This window comes from Chiloscyllium plagiosum, chromosome 27 (genome assembly GCF_004010195.1).
Source record: "Chiloscyllium plagiosum isolate BGI_BamShark_2017 chromosome 27, ASM401019v2, whole genome shotgun sequence".
NCBI classification, from domain to species: domain Eukaryota; kingdom Metazoa; phylum Chordata; class Chondrichthyes; order Orectolobiformes; family Hemiscylliidae; genus Chiloscyllium; species Chiloscyllium plagiosum.
The window spans coordinates 31,726,956-31,754,473 of NC_057736.1; the positions used below are offsets into that span (position 1 = coordinate 31,726,956).

General features: G+C 39.1%; 1 protein-coding gene across 7 annotated transcripts in view; it reads left to right on the forward strand.

Annotated features, from left to right (window-relative positions):
* Positions 1 to 20,306, forward strand: part of zmym4.1 (zinc finger MYM-type containing 4, tandem duplicate 1) — a 207,780-nt gene extending 187,474 nt beyond the window's left edge. For all 7 annotated transcript variants that reach the window (XM_043717850.1, XM_043717848.1, XM_043717849.1 and 4 more), the window contains 7 exons: positions 9,297 to 9,400; positions 11,477 to 11,648; positions 12,815 to 12,966; positions 15,005 to 15,119; positions 16,093 to 16,341; positions 18,444 to 18,570; positions 20,052 to 20,306. In XM_043717850.1, coding sequence (XP_043573785.1) covers positions 9,297 to 9,400; positions 11,477 to 11,648; positions 12,815 to 12,966; positions 15,005 to 15,119; positions 16,093 to 16,341; positions 18,444 to 18,570; positions 20,052 to 20,262 — 1,130 coding nt within the window. In that variant the 3' untranslated portion in view covers positions 20,263 to 20,306. The remainder of the gene's footprint in view (positions 1 to 9,296; positions 9,401 to 11,476; positions 11,649 to 12,814; positions 12,967 to 15,004; positions 15,120 to 16,092; positions 16,342 to 18,443; positions 18,571 to 20,051) is intronic.
* The last annotated feature ends 7,212 nt before the right edge of the window (positions 20,307 to 27,518 follow it).

Genomic DNA, 27,518 nt, shown 5'->3' on the forward strand with positions numbered 1-27,518 from the left:
GACCCCACCACCAGGGATATATTTCCCTCCCCACCCCTTTCCGCCTTCCGCTAATCCACAACCATGTAAAATGCAGCCAACAGATAAGGGTCAACTTGGTCCTGAGAAAATGCCCATGATTCCACAGCCTCATTCTTGATGAAGGGTTTTGCCCCGAAACATCGACTCTCCTGCTTCTCAGATGCTGTGCTTTTCCAGCACCACACTCTCAACTCCGGAATTCTACAATCTCTGGAATGGGGATGAGCCATATTTCATAGATGGCCAACTGGCCCTCTAAAGTATTAATATCTTAAAAATAACTGCAGTTTGGCCCACATGATTGTAACTTAGAAACAGACGGCGGCCATTCAGCCCTTCAAGCCGAACTCCACATACCCACCCTTAATATAGTTGGTTAATAAAATATTGCTTACCTCAGATTTAAAACTAACAACTAATTCTGCATCCACTGCTATTTGTGGAAGAGAGTCCAAGCATCTACCATCCTTTGTGTGTAGAAGTGCTTCCTAACATCTCTACTGAACAGTCTGGTTTTATTTCTCAGACTATACCCCCCAGTTCAACCAATGTAAATAGTTTATTTTTATCTTTCCTTTCCTTTCCTATTAACATCTTGAGGACTTCAACCTTAACCTTATAAATCCTAGAGAAAACAGACCTAATTTATATAATCTCTCCTCTTAACTTAACTTGTTGTTTGTCTGAGAATGTTTATGGGGCACAATGCTATATGAGAGTGGGGAACACGATGCTGCAAACACTGAAGGGTTAATAATTTATTGGTTTGATATTAAGAGCCCCTGGGGTTAAGTTCCATTATCTTGATGTGTGGCAGTGCATAATGAGACGCACAGCATAATGAAATCCAGTGCAGGCGATATTTTCAGCACTGACTTTATTACCTGGTTTAGCTTGCATAAGATTGCATGTGGGTTTTAAAAACAAATATGTAATGATTAATGCAGAATGACGCGTTTTAATGGATGGTGATGGCAATGTCAACAGCCCTGCCACTCCTAAAAATGATGCAAATATGAGTTAACATGAGTGATTCTGACTAAGCGAGAGCAAAACTGTCTACAGCAAGTCAGGTGTAATAAGGATCTTGGGCTGGAAGCCAAAGCTGGAAAGGTAGATTCACTGAGGTTGAGCCCCATGGCATATCTATGGAGATGAGAGCTCTGTCAAGGTCCAGATAAGTGCCCACAAACCAGATTGTAAAGTGTATGGGGTGGTGTAAGAACGTAGTTTGGGTGTAGACAATCAAGCACGATTCTGTGGAATAGTAGAGCAAACTTGAAGGGCTGAACAGCCTCAAACGTGCTGTTGACCCTGTCCAGAATTCAAAATGAACTAGCATGAGGAATCAGGGCTAGGAATGACCAACTGGCCTCTCCTGCTCCTATTCCTGCTGTCTTACATCATGTGATCTGCTCCTAGGGATTGGTTGAAGGATTAACATTTGCCAGGGAGAACTCCTCTTTGAAATAATGGCTGCAGGATCCTTGATGCCTACCTGAAAGGGCATCAATATAAGGTCTCATCCAAATGTCCTCCAAGATTTCCCAGTCCCCTGCTAAAAGTGTCAGCCTAGACTTTGGGGTCAAATCTCTGGAATATGATTCAAATCTTCAAAGTCAAAGGCAAGAGTGTACCCCACTGAGCCACAACCAGCAGCACAGACTGGGGATGTTTTCCTTAGAATGGAGGAGACTGGGGGGAGCATGAATGAGATGTATAAGATCATGAGGGGCATAGATAGGAAGCAATTTTCCCTTTTGGTGAAGGGATCATTGAGCAGGGGCTTGGACGTAAGGCAAGGGACTGAATGTTTAGAGGGGATGCGAGGAAAATCTTTATCACTCAGAAGGTGCTGGGAATCTGGAACTCACTGCCAGTAACGGTGGTGGAGGCAGAAACAGTCATAACATTGAAGAAGTATTTAGATATGCACTCGCGATACCAAGGCAAGCAATGTAATGGGCTAACAGCTGAGAAACAGGATTGGAATAATTAGGGAGTTGTTTCTGACCAGTGCAGATTCGATGGACCAAAGGACCTTTTTCTGTGCTGTAGACCTCCAGAGGACACAGCTTAAAAATACGGTGTAGACCATTTAGGACAGAGCTCAGGAGAAACTTCTTCACCCAGAGAGTGGTGGCTGTGTGGAATGCTCTGCCCCAGAGGGCAGTGGAGGCCCAGTCTCTGGGTTCATTTAAGAAAGAGTTGGATAGAGCTCTCAAAGATAGTAGAATCAAGGGTTATGGAGATAAGGCAGGAACAGGATACTGATTAGGTATGATCAGCCATGATTATATTGAATGGCGGTGCAGGCTCGAAGGGCTGAATGGTCTACTCCTGCACCTATTGTCTATTGTTGGTGCAACTTTGATAGTTTCACAATGTCAGTTAATATTTTGAGGAGTAAAGAACAAGTTGGAAATATGAAATATATTTTTTAAAAAGCAAAATAAAACTTAAATGTATTCAAAAGTCATGCTTAATCTTAAAATTATGAAAACCCAATAATACTTTAAGTCTGGATGTTGTGATTAACGATAAATGAATAGTACTAGCTGTTTATTAAGCATCTGCAAGATGTCTGTGGGCAGGTTCGATTTTGAACTGCGAGTTGCACTTTTTAGAAATCAAAAGCAGAGTGACACCATTTGCAGGAGGTTTGGGAGCTTTGAATAGTACAAACAACTGTGTGCCATCTTAGTCAGTCTCATTGAAAAATCTTCTGTGAAGCAGAGTCTACTATAAACCCTGAAATGGAATGTAGAATAGTTAATTCAATGCCGGATCAGACTAAGGTGCACCAACAGTTTATGTGATAAGAGACAAAAAATATCAGAAGAATAATTAAACAATAATTAAAACTTGAAGCATTGAGAGTCTGAATTTTGGTCAGTAAATATTCAGTGTGAGCAATGTTCTAACAAATAAGAATTGTTATCTCTTTTAAACTTGCTTGTACTTGAATTGACAAGTCCTAACTTTTATTGCATCTTTATTGGGTATATATCATGTAAATACCACAACATCATATTCTGCCATTTATTTTTGCTGCTGAACTTCTTACTATGAAGCTGGTGTATCACGATTTATAAGGAAGCAGCTTCTGAATTTTTATGTTAAATTTACATGTCCAGTATGATTCCCTCCATAATAATTGAGGTTTGAAAGCCTCATCAATACTTGTACTGGAAAAGTCTGACCCATTTGGTAAAAATGACTATTAAAAATAATTCCATTGCAGGCCTTTGCAGTAATGTTATGTCTGCTATAACAATTTACCATAGGCTGCCTTGTATAAAGAGGCAGGTGTTTGAGCCTTGCTTGAAGAAATTGAATATATATCCAAGTTCTTAGTCAATCCGAAGGTGGAAGGATACGCAAGTGGTGAAGATGCATTCAGGAAGTTGCAAAGGGCCATAGACTCATTAATGAGGCGGATGGGAATCAATGCATGACAGTGTGGTCCACTTTGGATTGAAGTAAAGCTAACAACAAAATTTTCTAAAGGTTGAAAGACTAGAAACTGAAGGAACAGCGAGATTTGGGTGCCCCAATACATAAATCACTAAAAACTAATGAACAGATACAAGAGGCAAACAAAACACTTATTAAGTGTTAAGCTTAATCCAAAAGTATTAGAATTAAATGGGAACTTTAAATTTAGTTTTCCAGGTGGTTAGTTAGGTCCCATTTGTAACATTACATTTGTATTGGTTTCTATGTTTCCAAAGGATGCACGGGATTTGCACCAAAAAGGAATATAGTGTAGATTTTTGTAGTTACACCACAGCCAAGAGGGTTAAGTTTCAGCAACAGATTATATAAACTTTTGTTGTAATCGTTTGAGTTTAGAAGGTGATTACATGGTCGAATTGAGATGCTTTGAATTTTGAGGATTACATTGCTCAGGTATACAAAATTTATTTCCTTTGGTCAGGTCCCATATGGAGTTCCAGTGTTGTGGATACCATACTGATCAAGTTACTGTGAGCAGGACTAAACAACATGCTAGACCATATATAATTATGGACTCTCTTGTCAGGGCCACCCCCACCACCATCACCACCACCAACAACTCACTGTTCCCTCTTGGCACCTTCCCCTGCCACAGCAAGAATTGCAAATCCTGCACCCACACCTCCCTCCTCACCTCTGTCCAAGGCCCCAAAAGAGCCTTCCACGTCCATCAGAGATTTACTTGCACTTCCACACGCACATCATTTACTCTAGTTGTTGCTCCCGGTGTGGTCTCCTCTACATTGGGGAGACAGGACGCCTACTTGTGGAAAGCTTCGGGAAACATTTATGGGACACGCACGAAGCAATCCCACTGCCCTGTGGCCGAACACTTGAACTCCCACTCCCCCAAGGACATTAAGGTCCTGGGCTGCCTCCGTCGCCAAACCCTAACCACCCGACACCTGGAGGAAGAAGACCTCATCTTTCGCCTTGGGACCGTCCAACCAGATGGGATCAATGTTGATTTCACCAGTCTCCCCATTTTCCCTCCCCCCACCTTATCCCAGATCCAACCTTCCAACTCGACATTGCCCTCATGACCTGTCCTACCCATCCATCTTCGTTCCCACCTCTCCACTCCACCCTCGTTTCCAACCTGTCACCTTCACCCCCACCTTGATCTATCTATCACACCCTCACTACCTTCCCTGGATTACCCCCCCAATCTCTCAGTTCCCTTGATCCACAAGTCTCATCCCTGTTGAAGGGCTTATATCCGAAACATCAATTCTCCTGCTCCTCTGATGCTGCCTGATGTGCTGTGCTTTTCCAGCACCACGCTCTCCACTCTGATCTCCAGCACCTGCAGTCCTCACTTTCTCTATGTAGAATTATGGCCTAATGTGATCTTTCCTGACAGATAACTTAGATCATAACTACTGCTGTTCATTACTACTTTGAGCCATGTGACTAATGGTAGGTTCCTGAGTAGTGCAGAACAGAGAGACTTAAGGGTTCAGATAAATAGTTCCTTGAAAGTGGTGTCACAAGCAGAGAGGTACAGTTGCAATATTTAAAAGACATTTAAATAGGTACATGAAATGAAGGGTTTAAATGGGTGTAGGCAAAATGCAGGCAAGTGAGACTAGTTTAGTTTGGGGAACTTGGTTGGCATAGACGAGATGGACCAAAGAGTCTGTTTCTGTGCAGTATGACTCTATGGCTCTGTTCTTTTGCAACAACCGAGCTGTTGAATACTAGATTAAAAAAATTTTTCTTATGAACTTTTGGAGAAATATAAGGGCCTCAATTCAGATCGTACCTTCAGTCATGCAAGAGATAATGATGACATAACTGCCACAGTCGTAATGCCCATACCTCTTAACCAGGAGACCTGGGTACAAGTCCCACCTGCTCCAGATGTGTGTCATAACAGCACTGAACAGGTTGGTTTAAAAAGAATATGTAACTGGATCGAAATGTAAGTAACAATGTACTTAATATAAACATGAGGAACCAGAAGAAACATGTATGAAGTCCTTTGTTTAGAGGATGGCTGTGATTTTACACTGTGAATGTGAGTAAGTCCAGAACATATCAACTCTAAGCTGAGCCTGTTCTGATTATGGACTTAATATCTTCTCACTGTAGTGAGTTCACTTCTGAAGTTTGTGCCATGGAGTCACTGACTTCACAGGCAGCCATTTCGATGTCCATGCAGGAGTATAATTTTAAATGCTAAAATAGGCAGTTTCAGTGTTAAGTGTTGACCTAACAGTGTGTTTACTTCATTTTTATTTCTACATATGTGTAAATTCTGTGATAAATGTGTATTCATCTCAAAGTGATTAAGTGATTGTAGTTTTATGTTCACCAATTATTTACATTGTGGGTTTGTGATATCAACCATGTCAAGTGAGGAACAGATGCTTCCTAATAGGAAAACTAATTGTTCAAAACTATTTTAACATCTTAGCAGCTAGCTAAAGAATATTATTGATGTAAATCTTAGGAATTATATAGGTGATAAAGAACAGGATAATATTGCCTATTGAGGATATTTTGCTATGTACTCTTGCTACCTTGACCAAGAAGTCATGTGATTTTCTTGGAAAGGGAAAAGTCAGAAAAAGTTCCTATGCTAACTTGACTACTGCACTCATCTGTGTGATCATGAAAACTCGTGCAAGAAACTATTCTGCCCCTGAAATTTCTTAAAGCCTGCATTTTTTTATGTACGAGGTGATTTCTATTCCAAGTGGAAATAGGTCCAGCTCTTGACTGGCAGAATTCAGTAATTCAGCATACGTTGCATTAGCTGGTTGCCTGTTCAGAGGTTCCCTTATCTCTGAGAAAAGAACCATGTGCTAACAAATTTCTAACTATGCAATTGGAGCAAACTGTCAACTGAAACTTAAACTTGATCATTTTGTAAACTTCAGTCCGATCCCTCTTAATTCTGTACATCTCTTAAAGTGTAGTTCCAATTCATTCAGCCTGTTTTGGTAACTAAGATGGGCAGTATCTAATCACCTTGCCAACTTTGCGCAGGCCCCACGAATGGTAAAAATGGTACACTGGGCATTTGTCCAATGACCGTCATTTCACCTTTTCCAAAACCTCAATATCACTCTGAAGAAAGCAAAATTGGATGTGGTGTTAAAACTAGGGCTCAAATAGCATTGTGCACAAGAACGAAATGTAGTTTAAGTTGTGCCTCAGTGATACTTCAGTTGCTTTCCAGAGAAGTGCAGCTTTAAATGAAACAACAGTTAACTGAATTATATTTTCCAGTTGCTCAATTTAAAAACTTTAATTAGGTTCCATAGGACATTTTCTGTCCCAAAAAAATAATTTTGTACTCTGCACATGTAAACACTATACATTGCTAAATTACAAAACTCTAATCATGGAATCTGTACAGTTTGGAGCCAGGCTATTTGGCCCATCGAGTCCACACCAGCCCTCTGAAGAGCATCCTACCCAGACCCACTCCCCTTCCCTATCCCTGCATTCCTCGTGGCTAATCCACCTACCCTGCTTAGCCCTGGACACTATGGGCAATTTAACATGGCCAATCCACCTAACCTGTACATCTTTGGACTCTGGGAGGAAACCAGAGCACCTGGAGGAAACCCATGCAGACACAGGGACAATGTACAAACGCCACACAGACAGTCACCTGAGGGTGGAATCAAATCCAGGTCCCTGCTTTTGTCAGATAGCTGTGCTAACCACTGAGCCACCATGTCGAAATAACTTCAAAGTAAAATGGATTTGAAAACGTGAAGGAAATATGTTAATTTTTCTTGCTGCTTTATGCAATTCCTTACCCAATTGCCGTCAGTTCTCTCAAATTCTGGCTATGTCTGAAGACTTAGGAAGATAGGGCATGGACCAGAAGCAATCCACAGTGATCAAATAGCTTTGAGTTGCTGGGTTACAGAGGTAAGCCACAAGCTGGTGATACGGCAACTCAGAGCGCTGAAGGACAGGAGAGGCTGCTTCAAAGTGGCTTAATAGAGAGATTCAAGGTCCACCGGGCGTGAAATGCTACAAATTAAATTCTCATCAGTAAATATGATTACTGGCTCTATTAATGACTAATGATAAATTGGAATGATTTAAGAAGAGGAAATGCTGTAGACAATTCTTCTATCAATGCATCTTCAATCTATGAATCTTCTTTGTTCTCGCTGTCAGTTCATAGTGTTACTCATGAGTCTTTAGAGATCTAGGAACTAGACTGCCCAGACCTCTTTCTTCCTCTGATTTTTTTTAACTTTTTCATTAAAGGCAATATGTATGTTTACATTCATGCTCCCTACAGTGTGTTACTGTACTTTCTTAAAAAGGCATCTGCCATCATGACCTTGTTGTGGGATATTTAAACCAAAACTTAACACAGGATCTTTCATTCAGATATCACATAGCCTGTCACACCGTGGGGAAGGTAATCCTCTACTCATAAGCCAGGTGATTTTATCACAGTACAATGTTTCAAGCACTGCAGATTTTTCTAACCAATCTGCTCAGAAATGTTATTACACATTCTGGAGCAGTTGGGACCTGAGCCTGTGACTCATAACCCAGTGGTAGAGACACCATCACTGCACCATAAGAGCCTACCAACGGTTTTAAAACTATCTAATTGTGTTGTCATCACAATGCCAGCTACAACAGAACTAATAACTGTTCAGAAGGATTAGTATTTAGTTCGTCTCAACAATGATTCAGAATGACCATCATCGTGTGATTTAATTAAGAAATGGAGGAAACCACTGCCACAGGCAAATGGCATCGGACAATATTTGTTCATCCCTGCCACCGAAGGAGAAGTAATCTTTTAATTAAAATCACTTTTGAGTCAGGAATACCTCACCTTAATGGAATGTATTATTTTCAGTTATAGAAATAAAATCAGCACTGATGTGTCTGTCCTGAACAAACATGCAGATTCAAGGATGTATCATCCAGCAGGATATTCTCCAGGACATGTATTTTGTGATATTGTTTACTGGAACAAACTATGGAACTCTCACATTTGCTGTAAAGTTGCTTTATGCTTTTGCACTTTGATTCTTGGACCCTAAGATTACATTCTAACCCCATAATTGCTGTTAAGCTCAAAGGTCTATCAATCCCGATGCTCCAAATAGTGAATGGTTAATGTAGTAATTAGCAACGGGTTCCACCTGTGGGCAGAGCTGATGGACAGTCTCCAAATGGATCCATATCCATCTGTAATTGTTTCCAACTCTGTCTTGTGGAGTAAATGCCCAATTCCCTGAGATTCCTTGGATGGATAAAGAGTATGGCCCGATGCTATCCGTTTTTAAATTTGTAGTTTTATCTGAGCCAGTAATAATTAATATTATTAATTTTATCATCATCACCTAAATGATCAAAAATGATCTTTAAATTTTCTAACATTCCCTGAGAGTTTTACAGAATCTCATCCATGGTGTTCTCCAATAGCCCAGCGCAGTCTTTGAGTTCTGTGATTTTTCAAGTAACTGACAAAACTTTTCCCATTTGTTCCACAATTGTCCTTTGACCATTCGAAAAGCAGCATTTTTTCCTTTTAAATCTTACTTGTATTGACAGATATGTCTGTTTCATTGAATGTCCGTTGTTTTGAGTTGGTTTAGCAACTTATCCATCAACAGAAAATAAAATGGTTTTATAAATGTTCAGTGACATTATTGTTAAAGCTAATTTCACACAAGTCCTTCACTTCTCGATTTTAAGTGATGGAAGAACTCTGTGGAGGATATTGAATAATTAATTTTTTGAAATATTTTTTGAAATAGCTACCTTTGAATTGTCACGCCGTGACCGATTGGCAACAGCGCGACAGCATAGAGCAAGGCAACGTGCAAAGAACAAAGAAGGCTTCCCTCAGCCAAGAAAACGGGTGAGCTTGTTAGAATTGGACTAGACTGTTACACTTGTTAAGTGCATTCTGTCATGACCACATTAAGCATGTCCTTGGGGTGATCCTTGAACTAAGAATTTGTATGAACTTCTGTGTACCCCTTTTCATTTAAGTGTTTTGATTCTAAAATAGCCAACTGCAGAGCTTAATGTTGTAAACAAGATAACAGGTTAGTTTATTACACAACTGTTGCTAAAAACAGTCTAAGGAAATAGCGATACCATTATGAGCTAAAATACAAAGATTTAATGTAGATAAGCGTAAAACTTATGCAACAGTTAGATCACTACTATTGTTGATCAGGTTTGTTTCATCCAGAGAGTGGTGGCTATGTGGAATGCTCTGCCCCAGAGGGCAGTGGAGGCCCACTCTCTGGATTCATTTAAGAAAGAGTTGGATAGAGCTCTCAAGGATTGTGGAATCAAGGGTAATGGAGATAAGGCAGGAACAGGATACTGATTAAAGATGATCAGCCATGATCATATTGAATGGTGGTGCAGGCTCAAAGGGCAGAATGGCCTACTCCTGCACCTATTGTCTATTGTTTGAAAATTCTATTTCTAAAGGGAAGGAGTTGAAATTGAAATCTGATTCAACAGCTGTCGTGACTTCTGTAGTAGAACAGTTGGAGGCTGTTCCCAAGGTCAGTTTGAACAGAATAGACCCTAGGAATGAGTGAAATCTCATTTGTTTTACTTTTAACAGAACTGTATGTTGTGACGCTTGGTAGCTTGAATCAATATAGCCGAGTCCAGGTCGCCTTCATGTGTCTCCTTTTTGAGCAGTACTGACTATTTTGAAAGGTTTTCCTTGTGATGTTTGGGTGATCCTCCTCAAAGTGATTGTTTTTCAGCCAGCTTTGTCACAATCAAACAAAATGGCTGCAGAACGCGAATTTTCATGTATCAGTGTACCACAAAGCAAAGTCAATTATGCTGGAATTCCTTGCGATTTGTCTCCAACCTCCTCTTCAACACTACAGAAGCATTTGAGTCTTCACACATTTTGAGGTTTCAATTTGTAGTCATGGAATCCTTGAATCATTTAATACACTTTGGTGACTCTTAAGGTAACATAGTCTGACTATCTGCATTTTGTGATATTTACGGAGTCATAGTCATAAAGCATGGAAACAGACCCTTTGGCCCAACTAGTCCATGCCAAACATGTTCCCAAACAAAACTCGTGCCACTTGCTTGCATTTGGGCCATATCCCTCCAAGTCTTTCCTATTCATGTACTTATCCAAATCTCTTTTCAATGTTGTAACTGTACCACCATCCACTACATTCTTTGGCAGCTCATTCCACGCATGAACCACCTCGTGTGAAAAGAAAAATTTGCCCCACGTGTCCTTTTTAAAAGCTCCTCTCACCTTAAAAATATGCCCCCTAGCTTTGAACTCCCCAGCCAGAGGGCAAAGATCCTTGCTATTCACTTTAACTATGACTCTCATGATTTTATAAGGTCATCCTGCAACCTCCAATGCTTCAGTGAAAAAATCCCAACCTATTCAACCTACGTTTATAAGTCAAACTTTTCAGTCCCAGCAACATCCTCCTTAATCTTTTCTAAACCCTATCCAATTTCATAATATCCTTCCAATAGCAGTACAGCCAGAACTGTACACAATACTCCAGAGGAGTCCTCACCAAAGTCCTGTACAACCTCAACATGATATCCTAATTCCTATACTCAAAAGGTCTGAGCAATGAAGGCAAGCATGTTTAAATGCCTCTTAACCGCCCTGTCTACCTGTGATGCAAATTTCAAATAATTATGTACCTGAACCCCAAGGTCTGTCAGTTCTACAATTGTATAAGTTGAATCTGCAAGAGAAAGCTATTTTGTCAGATTCCGTGCCTGTCTTCAAAACACATCGGCTTCATTTACAGAATATATAATTTCTACCTGCACACTTGTGACAATTCATACAGAAAAAATGGATTTGTCACGAAGGGTAGTTTCCCAAAATAGAAAACGTTAGCTAATTAATTGGTTATTAAACTTTGTTTAAAGTATCATTATGAACTGTTATATTGTCTTAACTAATTAGGGAAGGAAGAAATCAATTGTGGGGTACACTCGAGATGTTGTACAGGAACCTGTAACTGGAGGAAGTGATGTTGGTCTATTTCTAAAGTATATGTATGGTGTGAAGGCCTGGAAACGATGGGTACAATTTCGAAATGACAAAGGAGATCCCACGGAGGAGCTACGGTTTGGATGTAAGTTGTTGGAGGAGATGGCGACCTCCGATTGATCTATTGTGTACATAATTCTTTGTTTTCTGCCTTCCATGTATTCCAATAAACCACCAACAGCAAAAAAAGTAGTACATTACAAATACATCAGTCTTTTAAGATTTAGGTGCCGAATTAGGTTATGTATGTCCAACTAGAAACATGTAACTCTTCCATTGGCAACAGTCCCTATCCCATTTCCAGTTGCTAGGATAGTGAATCCCTTTCTTGATATTTTTGATCTCATTCTTGATACTTTTCTTATTTTGTCCTCCTTTTTTGAGGCCTCCACACAACATATTTCAGGGAAGGGAATGTCATTTAATCTCCTCCCAAGGTTTGCTAATGCTGCCCTGTCACTGGGTAATACAAGGATTATAAACTTGTGTTTGAATGTAATTTTTTTCTCTTCCCTGCTTGTCCACAAGTACCAAACATTGGCTTGTTCTCCCAAGATGCACCTTGCTATAATGTTTGAGGGGTTCTATATTTGTGAAGGTTTTCTGTTCAAGTAGGCATATGAAGAAATAATTTCCATTCAAATAGTGTCTATTGTTTTTTTTTTGAGGACCCTCTCAAGCATTTCGCAGTACTGAATTACTTCTGAAATTCAGTAGCTTCATTTGTAGGTACATGATGCAGTCCATTTGTGCACTGTTAAGTCCCACAGTTAGTAATGTGATAAATGGTAAGTTAATTACTTTGAGAGGTTACCAAGGGATAAGTCTTAGACAGTACAGTAGAAAAGCTATCCATGCCTTCGTGAAAATCCTTTATCTGAATATACAAGCAGGACTTTGGTTTTGCCATCTCATCTTCTGACAAGGTGGAATTTTAAAATGTCAAATTCAGAAGTGAGCATTGCATCCATAATTTCCTGTTGTTCTAAGTTGATCATAATTCTCATGATTAAACAAGGCATGTGACATGTGATATATACTGAAACACTCAGGCAAATGGCTGCTTGGAGATGTATAGAGAACCTCAATCATTTTATTCCATTAGTTCAGCCCAGGTAGAAATCTCATGTTTGGGGAATTGTTGAAGTAGCAATGTTGTACTCAAACAGAGTGCACTAGTATTTTTTAAAGTGCTCTTAGTTTTGCTAAGTGATGACACCTTTTTCATGATCCACTTAAATTTATGTGCAGCTCGACCAATTAAGCTAAAGGAGGATATTCTTTCATGCACGGCTGCTGAGCTCAGTTATGGACTATGTCAGTTTATTCAAGAAGTACGAAGACCAAATGGAGAAAAGTATGAGCCAGATAGTATCTTCTACCTTTGTCTAGGAATTCAGCAGGTAAAACACAATATTAACAATATCAAACTATTTATAAAGACATGGTGATACATGGGTGTTTGCCATACATAACCACACAGACTGGTATTTTCTATTACAGCGTGTGATTAAGACGTTTGGAGTAGTCCTTCATTTGGTGTAACAAATTTTCACACTTGTACCTATTGTTAAATTGGATTGACTGGGAGTGAGACAGCGTAAAATTGCATTACTACGCTATAAAATCAGATGGATTGAAAATAGAAATGAAAACAGAATTAAATGGAGCAATTTGATCCATTAGTTTAATACCAATAAAAATTGATTTTCTTTATAAAAATAGGTCCATGTAATGTGCTCTTGTGATCAAAAGCTGGTGTCGAACTTAGGCTGTCAATAAAATAATTAGAATTATGTCTAAGCTGTAGGATTCCCAATAAGATTTTTACAGCAATTAAATATTTATCAGGGATTTGTCAAGAAAAGAATAGTGTAAAACTGGCAATGTACACAACATTCTGGGACAACTGCTTTTCATCATTTATATAAATGATTTTGATGTGAACATAGAAGGTATACTTAGTAAATTTGCAGATGACTCCAAAATTGGAGGTGTAGTGGCCAGCGAAGAAGATTACTTCAGAGTACAAGAGGATCTTGATCAGATGGGCCAATGGATGGAGGAGTGGCAAATGGAGTTTAATTTAGATAAATGTGAGGTGCTACAATTTGGAAAGGCAAATCAGGGCAGGATTTATGCACTTAATGGTAAGGTCCTAGGGAGTGTTGCTGAACAAAGAGATCTTAGAGTGCAAGTTCATAGCTCCTTGAAAGTGGATTCACAGGTAGATAGGATAGTATATAAGGCATTTGGTGTGCTTTCCTTTATTGGTCAGAGCATAGAGTATTGGAGTTAGGAGTGCACGTTGGGACTGTCCAGGACATTGATTAGGCCACTCTTGGAGTATTGTGTGCAATTTTGGTCAGCCTCCTATCGGAAAGATGTTGTGAAACGTAAAAGAGTTCAGAAAAGGTTTACAAGGATGTTGCCAGGGTTGGAGGATTTGAGCTATAGAGAGAGACTGAGTAGGCTGGGGAAGTTTTCCCTGGACCGTTGGAGGCTGAGGGGTGACCTTATAGAGGTTTGTAAAATTATGTGGGGCATGGATGGGGTAAACAGACAAGGTCTTTTCCCTGGGGTGGGGGAGTCCAGAGCTAGAGAGCATAGGTTTAGGGTGAGAGGGGAAGAATTTAAGAGAGGCCTCAGAGGCAACTTTTTCACGCAAAGAGTTGTTCATGCATGGAGTGAACTGCCAGAGGAAGTGTTGGAGGCAAGTACAATTACAACATTTAAAAGGCATGTGGGTGGATATGTGAATAGGAAGGCTTTAGAGGGATATGGGTCAAATGCTGACAAATGGGACTGGATTAGGTTAGGATATCTAATCGGCATGGACAAATTGGACTGAAGGAGTCTGTTTGCATGCTATACATCTCTATGACTCTATTCATGGCCTGGAGGAAATGATCAGCTGTCCATTCTGTTTGAAATCAGTTGATCTTAAAGTACTTCAAAGAATGTGTCTAGTTTTCCTTTACTGATAGCACAAGATATTTCTTTAATTCACAATCTGTCTGTCACTGAACCTGTCCCTTTCCTAACCAATATAAGGATCTTTGATCGCCAGTGGTGCAAAGCCTGTTTGCATACTGTGCATGCCATACTGCAGATATGTCATCAAGGGATTTTTTACCCCATGTGAGGACTTATTTAGCTTCTCATTTGAGCTTTGCTGTGCAATCTATGCAAGAACTAAGCAGACCATGAGATTGAATTCAGCAACAGCGTTTAACATTTCAGTGTGAAGCTTCAGTAAATCAGCAATCTTGCAGTTTAATAATCCTAGAATGCTATTAAAGAATGTCTTGCTTTGATCAACACATCATTTAAATATTATTACTTGAGCTTTTCGACCTGTTAAGAATCTAGGCCATTCGCATAATCAATGGCTAATGAAATTTTGTAACCTGCATAAATCCGATCTGTGTTTTCTTTCAGTACATATTTGAGAACAGCCGAATTGATAACATCTTCACAGACCTTTATTACACAAAATTCACATCAGAGCTTACAAAGGCGCTGAAATTTTGGCAACCACAGCTTCTACCCAGTGGTAAGTGTCTGTGTATGGAACTTTTGCTCGTTTGGGAATGGTATCATGCATTTACCCCTTTTAAAAATTCACCCAATACAAAGTCTGTTTATATTGGCTGTACAGTGGCTCAGCCATTTCATAGTGTCTAATTTTGGCATTATTCCTTGGGGCACTCCAAAATAGCATTGAAGCATGGAATCTTTTTGAGTTATACCAAGTGAGCTTTCACCTTTCATGCTCACTGCATGGAAGAAACACATATTCAATTCCTTTGATTGGGTGGGCATGATTTTTTAACTTGATCGGGGATCCTTCATCGGGTTTCTCTCCATTACAAAAAGAAGCTTGTGTAGTGGTTCACAAATCAGTTATCTGTGCTTCTTCCAACTTTGAATTTTCATGTGCATTTTTTCACCTGCATGACTGAAAACTGCAGGAAGTTTGAACCATTTATATAGTATTCATAAATAACATTTTTCTTGCTTTATTCCTGGACACAGTAAAATGTCAAGAGAAGGTATGAAAAATACTTCCTCAGACGAAAAAAACTTTGCTTGTTCCTGCAAAGAACAAATTTCTGATGAATATCTTTAAAAATTGCAAGTTAGTTTGCTTAAAGAAATCTTAGGGTTTTTTTAGCATTTGACTACTTAAAGCATCACCAAGATTTGTATACTCTGATAATATAGTGATTGGATTACTTGTGAACTTCAGCCACATTCCTTACAGAATGGTGCCTCAAAATTACTTTATGCCTCAGTTTCTTGAGAGCTTGCTTTGCAGCAGTTGTTTGGTCTTGTAACTGTTCCATAATCTTTCAACCCTTCAGTCTTATTGTTTGAGGGGTTACACATATTACCTTGTTCATTGAGATACCAGGTGCTCTGTTTTGGTGCAATTTATGTTCTCAGATGTGTATGTATAAGAAACATTAGCAAATGAGCTATTTCAACCTGCATCTTTCTTGCTAGTAACAGTGTTTTGTCCGCAGGCCAGCTATTTTGTCGAATTGAAGAGGAACATTTATGGGAATGTAAACAACTTGGAGCGTATTCTCCTACGGTTCTTCTCAACACTTTACTGTTCTTCAATACCAAGTACTTCCAGCTGAAAAGTGTCAGTGAACATATGAAGCTTTCTTTTGCTCATGTTATGAGGTGTACAAAGTCTTTGAAACATAACACAAAGCTGACTTACCTGCGATTCTTCCCACCTATGTACAAAAAGGACAAAGATATAGGTACAAACAAGTCTATATTTCTTATCAGCTAGAAGGTAACATATTTGGAATGCCATTTGGTGATGTTTTGTTACAAAATAGATGTTTATTCTTATTCTTAAGATCCAAATAGTCGTGTCAGTAGTAGTAGTCTTGTAGTCCTTCTGAAAACAAAAAGTGCTGGAGATCACAGCAGGTCAGGCAGTATCCACGGAGAGTAAGCAAGCTAAAGTTTCGAGTCTATGACTTGAAATGTTAGCATGCTTTTCTCCATGGATGTTGCCTGACTCGCTGTAATCGCCAGCATTTTTGTTTTCAGTACAGGTGCTAACATCTACAGTAATTTGCTCTTGAACATTGTCCTGTAGTCTTAAGCTTGTTGATCAAATTATGACCTGCAATTCAATATTAACTGTCTGGTTTATAGCAGACTTGTTGTATGGCTTATCCTATGATTACCGTTGAAATCACATTCTTATACTGCCTTATTCAGCTGTATGAACCAAGCATGTTTTACAGATTTGTCCCATTAGATCCAATTCCAGTGCATTTTGCACATGAAAATGAAGCTGGATGTGTTTACCACTTTGCAATTCTAACTCTGGAACTCTTTTATGAGTACTGTTTAAAATAGTAAAGATTTAAAATATTTGCCATAGTAAGAGCATTCCTATTTGTATTTTGTTCATATGGAGAATTCCTTGTGATGCAGAAATAATCCACTGTTACATGAGATTCTGACACCTTTGACTGGTGTAATGCATTCCTTTGCAATTGCGATCCAGCATGTAATTGTAAACTGCACTTTGAATATGGCAAACAGGCAACAAGTGTTTGTTAACACACCTGCTCCGTCCAACAGTGAATTCACACTATAAATTTAGAATCAGTATGAAGTGGTTTTAGCTTGGACTCAATTATATTGCAACTGCAGGCTTAGTATAATGTTACAGTCATTGTGAATGCAGCCCATTAAAACTGCGAATATGTTGATGTAGGTGTTTACAACCAAAAATTGATCATATATTGTACCCCTATATTTAGATTAGATTAGATTACTTACAGTGTGGAAACAGGCCCTTCAGCCCAACAAATCCACACCGACCCGCCGAAGCGTAACCCACCCAGACCCATTCTCCTACATTTACCCTTTCACCTAACACGGGCAATTTAGTATGGCCAATTCACCTAACCTGCACATTTTTGGATTGTGGGAGGAAACCGGAGCACCCGGAGGAAACCCATGCAGTCATTTGTTAATTACCAAAATTCAGGTGGATGGGTACAAGCTAGGCAGAATTCCAGAATTTTATGAAAGTTCAAGGCTTCTGCAGATGAATGTAGAATTAATTGCTCTGATATCTCAAACAATTGGCAGTCTCAGATTAAGCTAAATTAAATAATCTCACCTTATAGTCACAAAGAAAAGTGTACAGTAGTAAATGAGGTGCAGCAGACCACACAGTAGAGCTTTAGAACAAAACTCACTGCTTTTGCATTGTATAATAGGATGCTCTTATAGGATCACAGCTTTGTGACCTATATTCCCTCACAGTATGAGGGAATGTAGTGCATGATAACTATGCCAGAAAGGACTAGAGGTGTGCCACACTTGGCCTTGGAAGTTGTCTTTTGGATTCGATGTGGACGAAGTATACTCGATTCGGGTAAAGAAAAATCACATTCTGCAGTATTCTTGAAAATATCCATTACTGGGCAGTTTACCTTTGGGATAATATTTAGCTCAGCTTAAAGACTGAACATGAAGTAATTTAAATTTGATTCCTTTACCTGAAATTCATTGTCTACATATTAGCAGTGACAGTGCAACCTGAGCTTAGTTTTTATTTAATTACCTTGTTGCCTTATCTAGGGGTCTTGTGGCAGAGTGGTAGTGTCACTACCTCTGAGTCAGAAGGCCTGAATTCAGGTTCCACATGAATGTGCCTTAACGTTTCTGAACAGGTTGATTAAAAATATTTTTTACTGTCTTACCTCATCTTAGAAACGAGGGGAATGTAAAAGTTTGCGATGATCATGAACCAAGTTCAAGTCCAAGACTGGTGATATCACAGGATGAGAGGGGATCATGTTGTATTTACTCATTTGTGTTTCTAATGTAGATAAGTTACAATTTGGAAAGAGGAAGCGCAGTGATGAGGAGGAGGAAGGTGCTATGGAAATGGCGGAAAACACAGACAATCCACTCAGATGTCCAGTGCGCCTCTTTGAATTCTACCTGTCTAAATGGTACGTCACCAGTTTCCTTGTACAATGAGTCTTGAAAGTTAGAATTAAGAGTACACAAAAATGAAACAAATTTTGTGTTTGCAATAAAAGTAAGTTCTTGAAACATAGCAGGTCAGCCATCGTCTGTTGAAAGAGAAACAGACTTGACTTGTTCGATCTTCCATCAGCTCTGAAAATGGTTGAATTGAATCAAGTTTTCAGAGGGAAGGGAAAGAGGGATGACAACAGAACAAAATGGATAGATCTGTGAAATGATATAAGCAGATATATTAAATAACAAAAGGCAGTGGAATGAATGCACAACAAAAGATAGCTCTGGAGGATGTGCAAATGGTAATGCAGATCCGCAATCAAAAAGTAAACCAAAAACAAGCAATAATTGAGGAAAGACTGTGTGAAATTGTTGAATCCCATGTTGAGCCTGGAAGTACCACGCAGAAAGGCAAGCAGCTGATCTTCGAGTTTGGATTGCATTGAGGCTGAGACCAGAGTAGGTGTGATGTGGAGACTTAAAATGACAGGCACCTGGAAGATTGAGGTTGTCCTTAGAGATTCCATGAATCTCTAAGCAGTTAGCCAGTTTACATTTAGGTTTCTGAATCCAGGAATAAGAACTGTAGTCAATTAGTTATCGCATGCAATAGGCATAGTGATTTCTGAGAAGATCCAAGTGCCGATTGGGTGACTACTTTGATCCACATGCGTAGCCCAGAGTTTCTGGCTGGCTGTCATTTTAATTTTCCCTCTCACTCTGACCCCTCTCTCTGCTGCATCCTGTACCGTTCTCGTGAAACTCAAAAAGCCGAACCTCATCTTTTGATTCAATACTTTATTCCAAAATCAACTTTGACTTCACCAGATTGTGAATCCTACTTCTATTTCGATCCCTTTGAATGCTCTCTTGATGGTAATTCTGCTTTTACCATGTATATATTCGTTGGACTCATTTTTTCATTGAATAGAATCATAGAATCCTTCCAGTGTGGAAACAGGCCGCTCAGTCCATTGAGTCCACACAGTCCATTGAGACCTTCTGAAGAGCATCCCACCCAGAACCAGGCCCTGAACCTACCATTGTAGACGGGCATTTCCCATGGCTAATACACTTAACCTGCCTGTCTTTGGACTTTGGTTTCTTTTTTTGTTGACTTACCATCTTTTTTGATGTCCCACAATTCCGTTTATTGTTTCATCTCTCCTGCATTCCACCCAATCAATAAATCTTCCTTTTTGTTTTTCCACTACTTCCAAATTTTTATATTTCATTAAAACCTAAGATCTGCTGGGTATGTTAATTGCATATCGCTTATCCAGTACTTACTGTTTTTGTTCCACATTTCCAGCATCTGCAATGTTTTGTGTTTGCCTTAATGATTAGATATTGGCATTCCTTATGATCAGATTAAGAATTCATAGTGATGAAAAGGACCTGTTCGTTAATTCTAACCAATAGTGCTTTTTTTTTCTTAACCTTTCCACAGTTCTGAGAGCGTGAAGTCAAGAAGTGATGTCTTCTATCTTCAGCCGGAGCGCTCATGTGTGCCTGACAGCCCCATGTGGTATTCAACTTTACCAACTGACCCTGCCATTCTGGATGCCATGTTAACCCGTATTCTCATGGTACGGGAGGTTCATGAGGAGCTTGCAAAGGTCAATCATGAGGAAGCTGAAGAGGAAGATGCATTTGAATGAACTAGATTTTTATCCATTTTTAAGCACTGAATTTTAGAATGCATGTACCCATGAAGGGTAACAGACTGCTTGGAATATAGCATACTCTTCCTCTGGGTAGATTTGGGGGACAGGAAAGGGAGGGTTGATAAACACACTGGCCAAAAGAAAAAAATCGATGTTGATAATTAAGTTGACAGGAAATCTTGGTGCTTTTAAACAATTAAAATTATTATTTTTTTGTTTTAAAAAATAAAAGACAACTGATGTGGATTTGTTTTTACCCCAGACTGATTCACTGGATTCTCGTTATAAAAATCAATGTCCAACAAATTCAATTTTAGGGGAAATGGGAAAAGGGTGGGTGGGATGGGGCGGGGAAAGCACGCCAAGAGTATTTAAATGGCAATACTACCATTTTAGAATGTTACAGCCGAGTTTGAAGGCCATAGAGACAGTATTTTGCCATTTAAACATTAACAACTATCAATGAAAACACGATGTTTAGTTCCTAGATTGCTGTTAATGTGAAACTTTTGTTTTAAAAGAAAGCATTGAAATGCATCTACTAACCCCTTGTTAAAATGTTCTGTGCTCACATTTCATTTAGAGGAGATCCGTGTGCTGTAAGTTTAGGTGTAGATGTGCACATGAGTATAAATTTGTATATTTTGAAGGTGATGGGCAGCTAAAAGGATGTTGTTATAAGTTTAGGTTCTTGCCGATATGTTTTTGTACATACATTTTAATTACATTTATATCTTTACTGTGTATAAAATAATTGCTTATGTGAAGCCCGGTCAGACTTTACATACTGCAGACTCATTACATTTGTAGAAAAACCCAATGTACTCCTTGTTATATAATACAGATTGCATTGTAGTAAACAGGCGTTTGTGTGAAAGTACCTTTTACCTCTACCTTAGCCGAGAAACGCACTGTTCTCCCTTTGCATATACAATGGGTAACTTGAAAGAAGTTAATACACTAGATACCATTGTGAGTTTAGTTTTGAAAAAGACATTTTATATATGGAAGTTGCTGTGAACTAGATACATCGAGTTTTGTTTTTCATCAAGGGATTTAATGCCTTTTCTCTTCACTGTAAACAAAAATGCACCATTTCATTTTACAAGTCCCCAACCCCGGCAGTGATCAGGTAATATGTCTGCTGCTGGACTGAACAACACACATAGAAGATGTAGAGAAGTGATTGAGAGAAAACGATTTACTTTTAACTTTTTTCTCTGTCCTATCTCGAGAATATACATTTCAGTAAGGTAAATCCAGTTACAGTCTCAGTAATGAGCTATGTTGAGAGGAGCACCGGTTTAGAGAATTAGTGCTGCAGTCCTGTAGCTGGACCTCCCCTCTGATTCCCTTTCACCGTGGCTCAGTCTTGAGAGCATTGAATCACTGAATTTAGCCCTTTTGAAACCGGAAAGTAATCTCTAAATCAACTTTGTTCCTTCATTCTGTAGTACTGTATCTTGGTGAACATACTTTCAGTTTCTTTTCAAATGAAACCTATGGAATAATAGGTTAGGAATAGTCACTGAATCATAGTTTAAAATCTGGGGGTGTGACTGATTTGGGAAAATTTTCTACATCAGTACCCTGGCATATAATAACAGCATCTATCCAAAAATTTTACACATCTATATCATTTTATCTGTCAATCTCAATGATAGAAAAGTCTCCTCCATAATACATGGATTTGTCTGTTGCCTGTGTTTTGTAGTGTTTTGTCTTTATTTCTAGTGAATGTCTTAGCAGAAAGCATAAATTGAGAAACCGAAGATTTTCCACTTTTTTACACCCAGTGTTAGCATAAAGCCTTCTCTGGTTTGGGTATATGATAGGTTAAGATACAGGGTGAGACTCCATTATCCTAAAAATGTGCCTTAACCAATATCTCAAAGAGCATCCCTGCTGCACAATGTAAATAATCCATTTCCAATCAGTATCTAACAGTGCTAACTTAGTGTTAATTTGTGCTGAATTCTGAACACTGTTGTGCTGTGGGCTTGCACTGGGTTGAGATTGCCTGAATTTGTTTCTTTTCAGGCCACCACAACCTACAGGAATGAGGAGGCATTCATACCAACATCTGGCTGAGGTCAAATCAGATCCCATAGATAAGAGAGTAATGTTTCAACCTATTGCAACATCACATCCAACTGCCATTGGTCATCTTAAAAATTGCAATATGCCCCTCATATACCACCCCCCAAATCATTGTAACGCTGAAGGCGAGTAACTAAAACTTTAGTTGAGTACATTTTCTGAAACCTTTTGAGTTACCAAAATGATGAGGTCAGGTGTTCGCAGAATGGAGAAGAGTAACCTCGGTGGGTTTTCAGACTTTGGCATATTTTACTAATTTATGAACAATTCTCAAACATTATCACCATGTAGCGATGATAACAATGATCAGGTTTCAAATAAAACTGTATGTGTTACAAGACGCTATAGTTCATTCCAACTAGAACCAGCAGTTCTTTTCTATTCATTAAAGAGATAAAGCCTTTTAATGGCCTAAAGTAAGTGACTGTTATTTTATAATCATTGCATTTTTTTCCGTATTTGACCTTTGTTTAGCTGATATTACAGTGCTATAAGTACATTTTAAAGGGGTGCTGTCATGTTTTTCTTGTGGAGGGAGTATTCAGGCAGGTTGAATGTGTGAAATGACCAGGAACAATGTTCTGAAATCCCAAATGAAAACCTGAGTATCCAGGATCATGGTGCTACAGGAATATTTTTGTTTTAGCACAGTACTACCTTTTTCAAAAAAAAACTTTTTAAAAGGTAAAAGATTCTGTGATCGTGGTCTAGATCTTTTTTTTTAAACACTTCTAATCACAAACCTGGTATAAAGTGCAAGACATTGTATCAAACGACTATGCCCCTTTAATAAAATATTTATCAGTAAGAACTACAGAATTCAGCTGCTGTCATTTATGAGCCTTTTTAAAGTTTTTAGTCAAACCTTAATTCATCTTATAGTAAATGAACAAAAATAAGTGAATATTTATGTTACCTGAATAAAAATTCTTTTTTTTAAATCTACAGCCATTTGTTTTCGTTACTGCTTGGATGCCTGTGTTGGTTTGACTGCTTTTGTCTGTTGTATGTTAAAATTAATGTCAAAAATATTCTGTTGTAATTAGAGGGAAATATATTAGTAACGTTTGTCTTGCTGAATTAAATTTTGCCAGCCCTTCAATTAAATAAATGTTACACAAGAATATTGGAATTTATGCAACATCAAATTCAACAGCAGTAAGCAATATAATAAATGGAAGAGAGTTAAAGTATGGAATTTTCCTTTTTAAAACTATGGAAGAGATTGTGCCACTGAGAGACTTTATAATACATTCCAGTTAGATTTTGTAAACAAATGATTTATTAATGACTGTGCCCAAGCGTAGCAGCTTTTTCACTTTCCATTCGTTGATTAAATCCAAATTGTAAGGAAAAAAAGTAGTCATTGAATGAGACAGCAATATCTTCTACCGAAGAGTAGAAGTTTGCACATTTAATTAATAGTATTAGTTTGGAGGATAAATTTTGGTAAATATGCAGAGCTGTGCTTTTTGTGCATAAAATTAAATTTGGAGTAAAAACAAAAGTATGGTCATAGGCAATAACACAACAGGATATTTTCAGGGTTCAAAGTCATTTTTTAATTCCATAATTAGTTCACAGCTTTGATATTATTCCACTGAGATCCTTTGTAGCAGATATGTTGACCTGGGTTTTGAGATTGTAAGAATGGTAAAATTCAGTGTTTGTTGTTAATACAACTGAGATACTGTTGGCAACATGTGGAATCTGCACATGCGTGGTTAAACATGGGAATCTAGAAATTGCTGTCAGTGTATCCTTACTAGGTGCACTGTGAAATCCTCACAGTTGGAGCTCAGAAATCGCTTTAATTGGCGGGATCAACCATTTTTATTCTATTGGTCTCATAAAATTCCTTGGGACTATTACATCTATTGAATAGGATATAACTGATTTTTTAACGGTGTACTATGTTCATAACTGATGGATAATCCTTATGATCTTGTAAAACTCAGCTTGATGGAAATTCAGATTTCTCTGTTGTGATACTCACGCATTCATGTTGTGATATTTTAGTTTGTATCTATATCCAATATTACTGTTTCAATTTTTATTTTGCTTTCTGGTTTGCTAATTGAGAGACTTAGTCATTATGATTGCCTGCTTAGCCTGGTGGTTGAGATCACCAGATGCTCAGGGATGCCCCAAGCTGATGTTTGAATCAAAGCATCATCAAGGACGGGAAAATCCACATTACAGAGGTGAACTTATTTAACGACATGTAGCAATTTTAGCATTATTAAATGCTTGAGGCTTGCTATTGAGATATTATAAAAGAAAAGATAACATCAAGCCACATGAGATATTAAAGCAGGCCACTAAAGCTTAGCAAAGGTGATAGGTGTTTTGAAAGAAAGTGAAATGGTTTCGGAAAGGAATTTGAGAACTTGAAAAGACTAAAGTGGTTGACACCACTGCTACACGTGGTGGTGTGATGAAAATTAGGACTGCTTAAGAAGCCAGAATTGAAAGGGAATGCAAGTAGCTTGAAGACTTTTGGGACTGGAAGTTGTTACAGAGATAAGTGATGGATGAAGATTTAGGAAAGTGTTGCTGAATGGAACTAGTGTAGTTAGTGAGATTGTGTGCAATTAATAAATGGGAGTGTTAAAAATGCTCAGGGATGCCCCAAGCTGATGTTTGAATCAAAGCATCATCAAGGACGGGAAAATCCACATTACAGAGGTGAACTTATTTAACGACATGTAGCAATTTTAGCATTATTAAATGCTTGAGGCTTGCTATTGAGATATTATAAAAGAAAAGATAACATCAAGCCACATGAGATATTAAAGCAGGCCACTAAAGCTTAGCAAAGGTGATAGGTGTTTTGAAAGAAAGTGAAATGGTTTCGGAAAGGAATTTGAGAACTTGAAAAGACTAAAGTGGTTGACACCACTGCTACACGTGGTGGTGTGATGAAAATTAGGAATGCTTAAGAAGCCAGAATTGAAAGGGAATGCAAGTAGCTTGAAGACTTTTGGGACTGGAAGTCGTTACAGAGATAATGATGGATGAAGATTTAGGAAAGTGTTGCTGAATGGAACTAGTGTAGTTAGTGAGAATGTGTGCAATTAATAAATGGGAGTGTTAAAAGGAGACGTGAGAGGCAAGTCTTTTTTTACACAGAGGGTGGTAAGTGCCTGGAATGTGCTGCCAAAGAAGGTGATAGAAGTAGATAGAGTTGCAACCTTTCAGAGGCATCTTGACAGATACATGAATAAGCAGAGAATAGAGGGAAATGGATTAAGGAGATTTAAACAATCCTTGGATAAACACATGGATGATGATGGGATAGTGTAGGGGGACGAGCTGAGAATAGTTCACAGGTCAGCACAAGACTGAAGGCTGAAGGGCCTGTTCTGCGCTGTATTGTTCTATGTTCTATATAGAGGTGAAAGATTTTCAGTGCAGAAAGGAGTCATGTGTCAGCACAGGCTTGGTTCTCTGAGGGGTCTGTGTGCTGTACTGTTCTTTGTACTTTGGGAGTTAGTGTAAGTCATCTCAAATTTACAAACCAAGATACAGGAGCCCAGCCTAAATTGCATTGGAAACATCAAGTATGGAGGAGACAAAGATATGAATGAAGGTTTTAGCAGTAAAAGAGCTGAGGGAAGGCCGAAGTCAGTGTCGTAAAGATAATCATGCCACCACCAAGATTATTTCTATGTGATTGCAAGCCTATGTTGAGGCCAAATGTAATAAAGTTCCAGTAAATCAGGTTCGGCCTCTTCTGTCAGCAGAAGTGGTGGTTAGGTAGAATGAAGAGCCATAAGCATAAATGTGAAGCTGGTGTGTTTTCAGATAGGTAGCTGAGAAATAAAATGAATTTGGGCGAGAGTGCATGGTTAGATGGATCCTTGGGGGACCTCAGTAATGGTGCAGAACCAGGAAGAGCCATCAATGCAGGTGATTCACTGGCTACAATTAGATAACAATGCAGTCAGATAAGTGTTGGCCCACCCAACCAGCAAAACATTGGAGAAGAATGGAGTGATCAACCATATGAAAGGTTGCAAACCAATCAAGAATAATCAAATGTTTGTCAAATCAGATGTTATTTTGCCTCGATATGAATGGTTTGTTTTTTGTTGGCTTGTCTCTGAGATCACCAGCAAATACAGCTGTTTTATCTCTGACCCCAAAACCTGGGTCATTAAATAAGCACATTTTGTTTTGTTTCCATTTTTGTCTGTAGTGTGCTGTGGGAAGTGTACGTGGATAGAATGCTGTGGGCATGTTTCAGTTTCATGCTTGTGTACACTTGAGAAAGAGAGATTGTGTGCAATTGTGCCTGTTTCTTTACCAACTTGAAGACCCAGTGATGTGATGGTCACAAAAGTGTTTGAAAGTAGTTTGTGAAGTTACAACACATTATCTGAGAAGCAGGCCATACTGTTTGAACTGGTCTGTGGTAATGTTTATGCTCACTGGGTTGGCAACCACCTTGCTTCACCTCATTCTGTCAGCAAATTCTCATATAGGTGGGAAGGGAGATTGACAGGTAGGACAGGTCATGGGGACAGTGCTGAGCTGGAAGGGTGGAACTGGGGTAAAGTGGGGGGCGGGGAAATGAGGAATCTGGTGAAGTCCACATTGATGCCCTGGGGTTGAAGTGTTCCGAGGTGAAAGATGAGGTGTTTCTCCTCCAGGCATTGGGTGGTGAGGGAGCGGCGGTGGAAGAGGCCCAGGACCTGCATGTCCTTGGCAGAGTCGGAGGGGGAGTTGAAATGTTGAGCCACGGGGTGGTGGGGTTGATTGGTGTGGATATCCCAGAGATGTTCCCAGAAGCGCTCTGCGAGGAGGTGTCCAGTCTCCCCAATGTGGAGGAGACTGTATCGGGAGCAATGGATACAATAAATGACTTTGGTGGATATGTAGGTGAAACTTTGATGGATGTGGAAGGCTCCTTTAGGGCCTTGGATGGTGGTGATGGAGGAGCTGTGGGTGCAGGTTTTGCAATTCCTACGGTGGCAGGGGAGGGTGCCAGGACGGGAGGGTGGTTTGTTGGAGGGCGTGGACCTGACCAGGTAGCCACCTCCACCCCACCCCCATTCACCTATTGTACTCTTTGCTACCTTCTCCCCAGCCTCATCCCCCATTTATCTCTCCACCCTGGAGGCTTCCTGCCTCTATTCCTGATGATG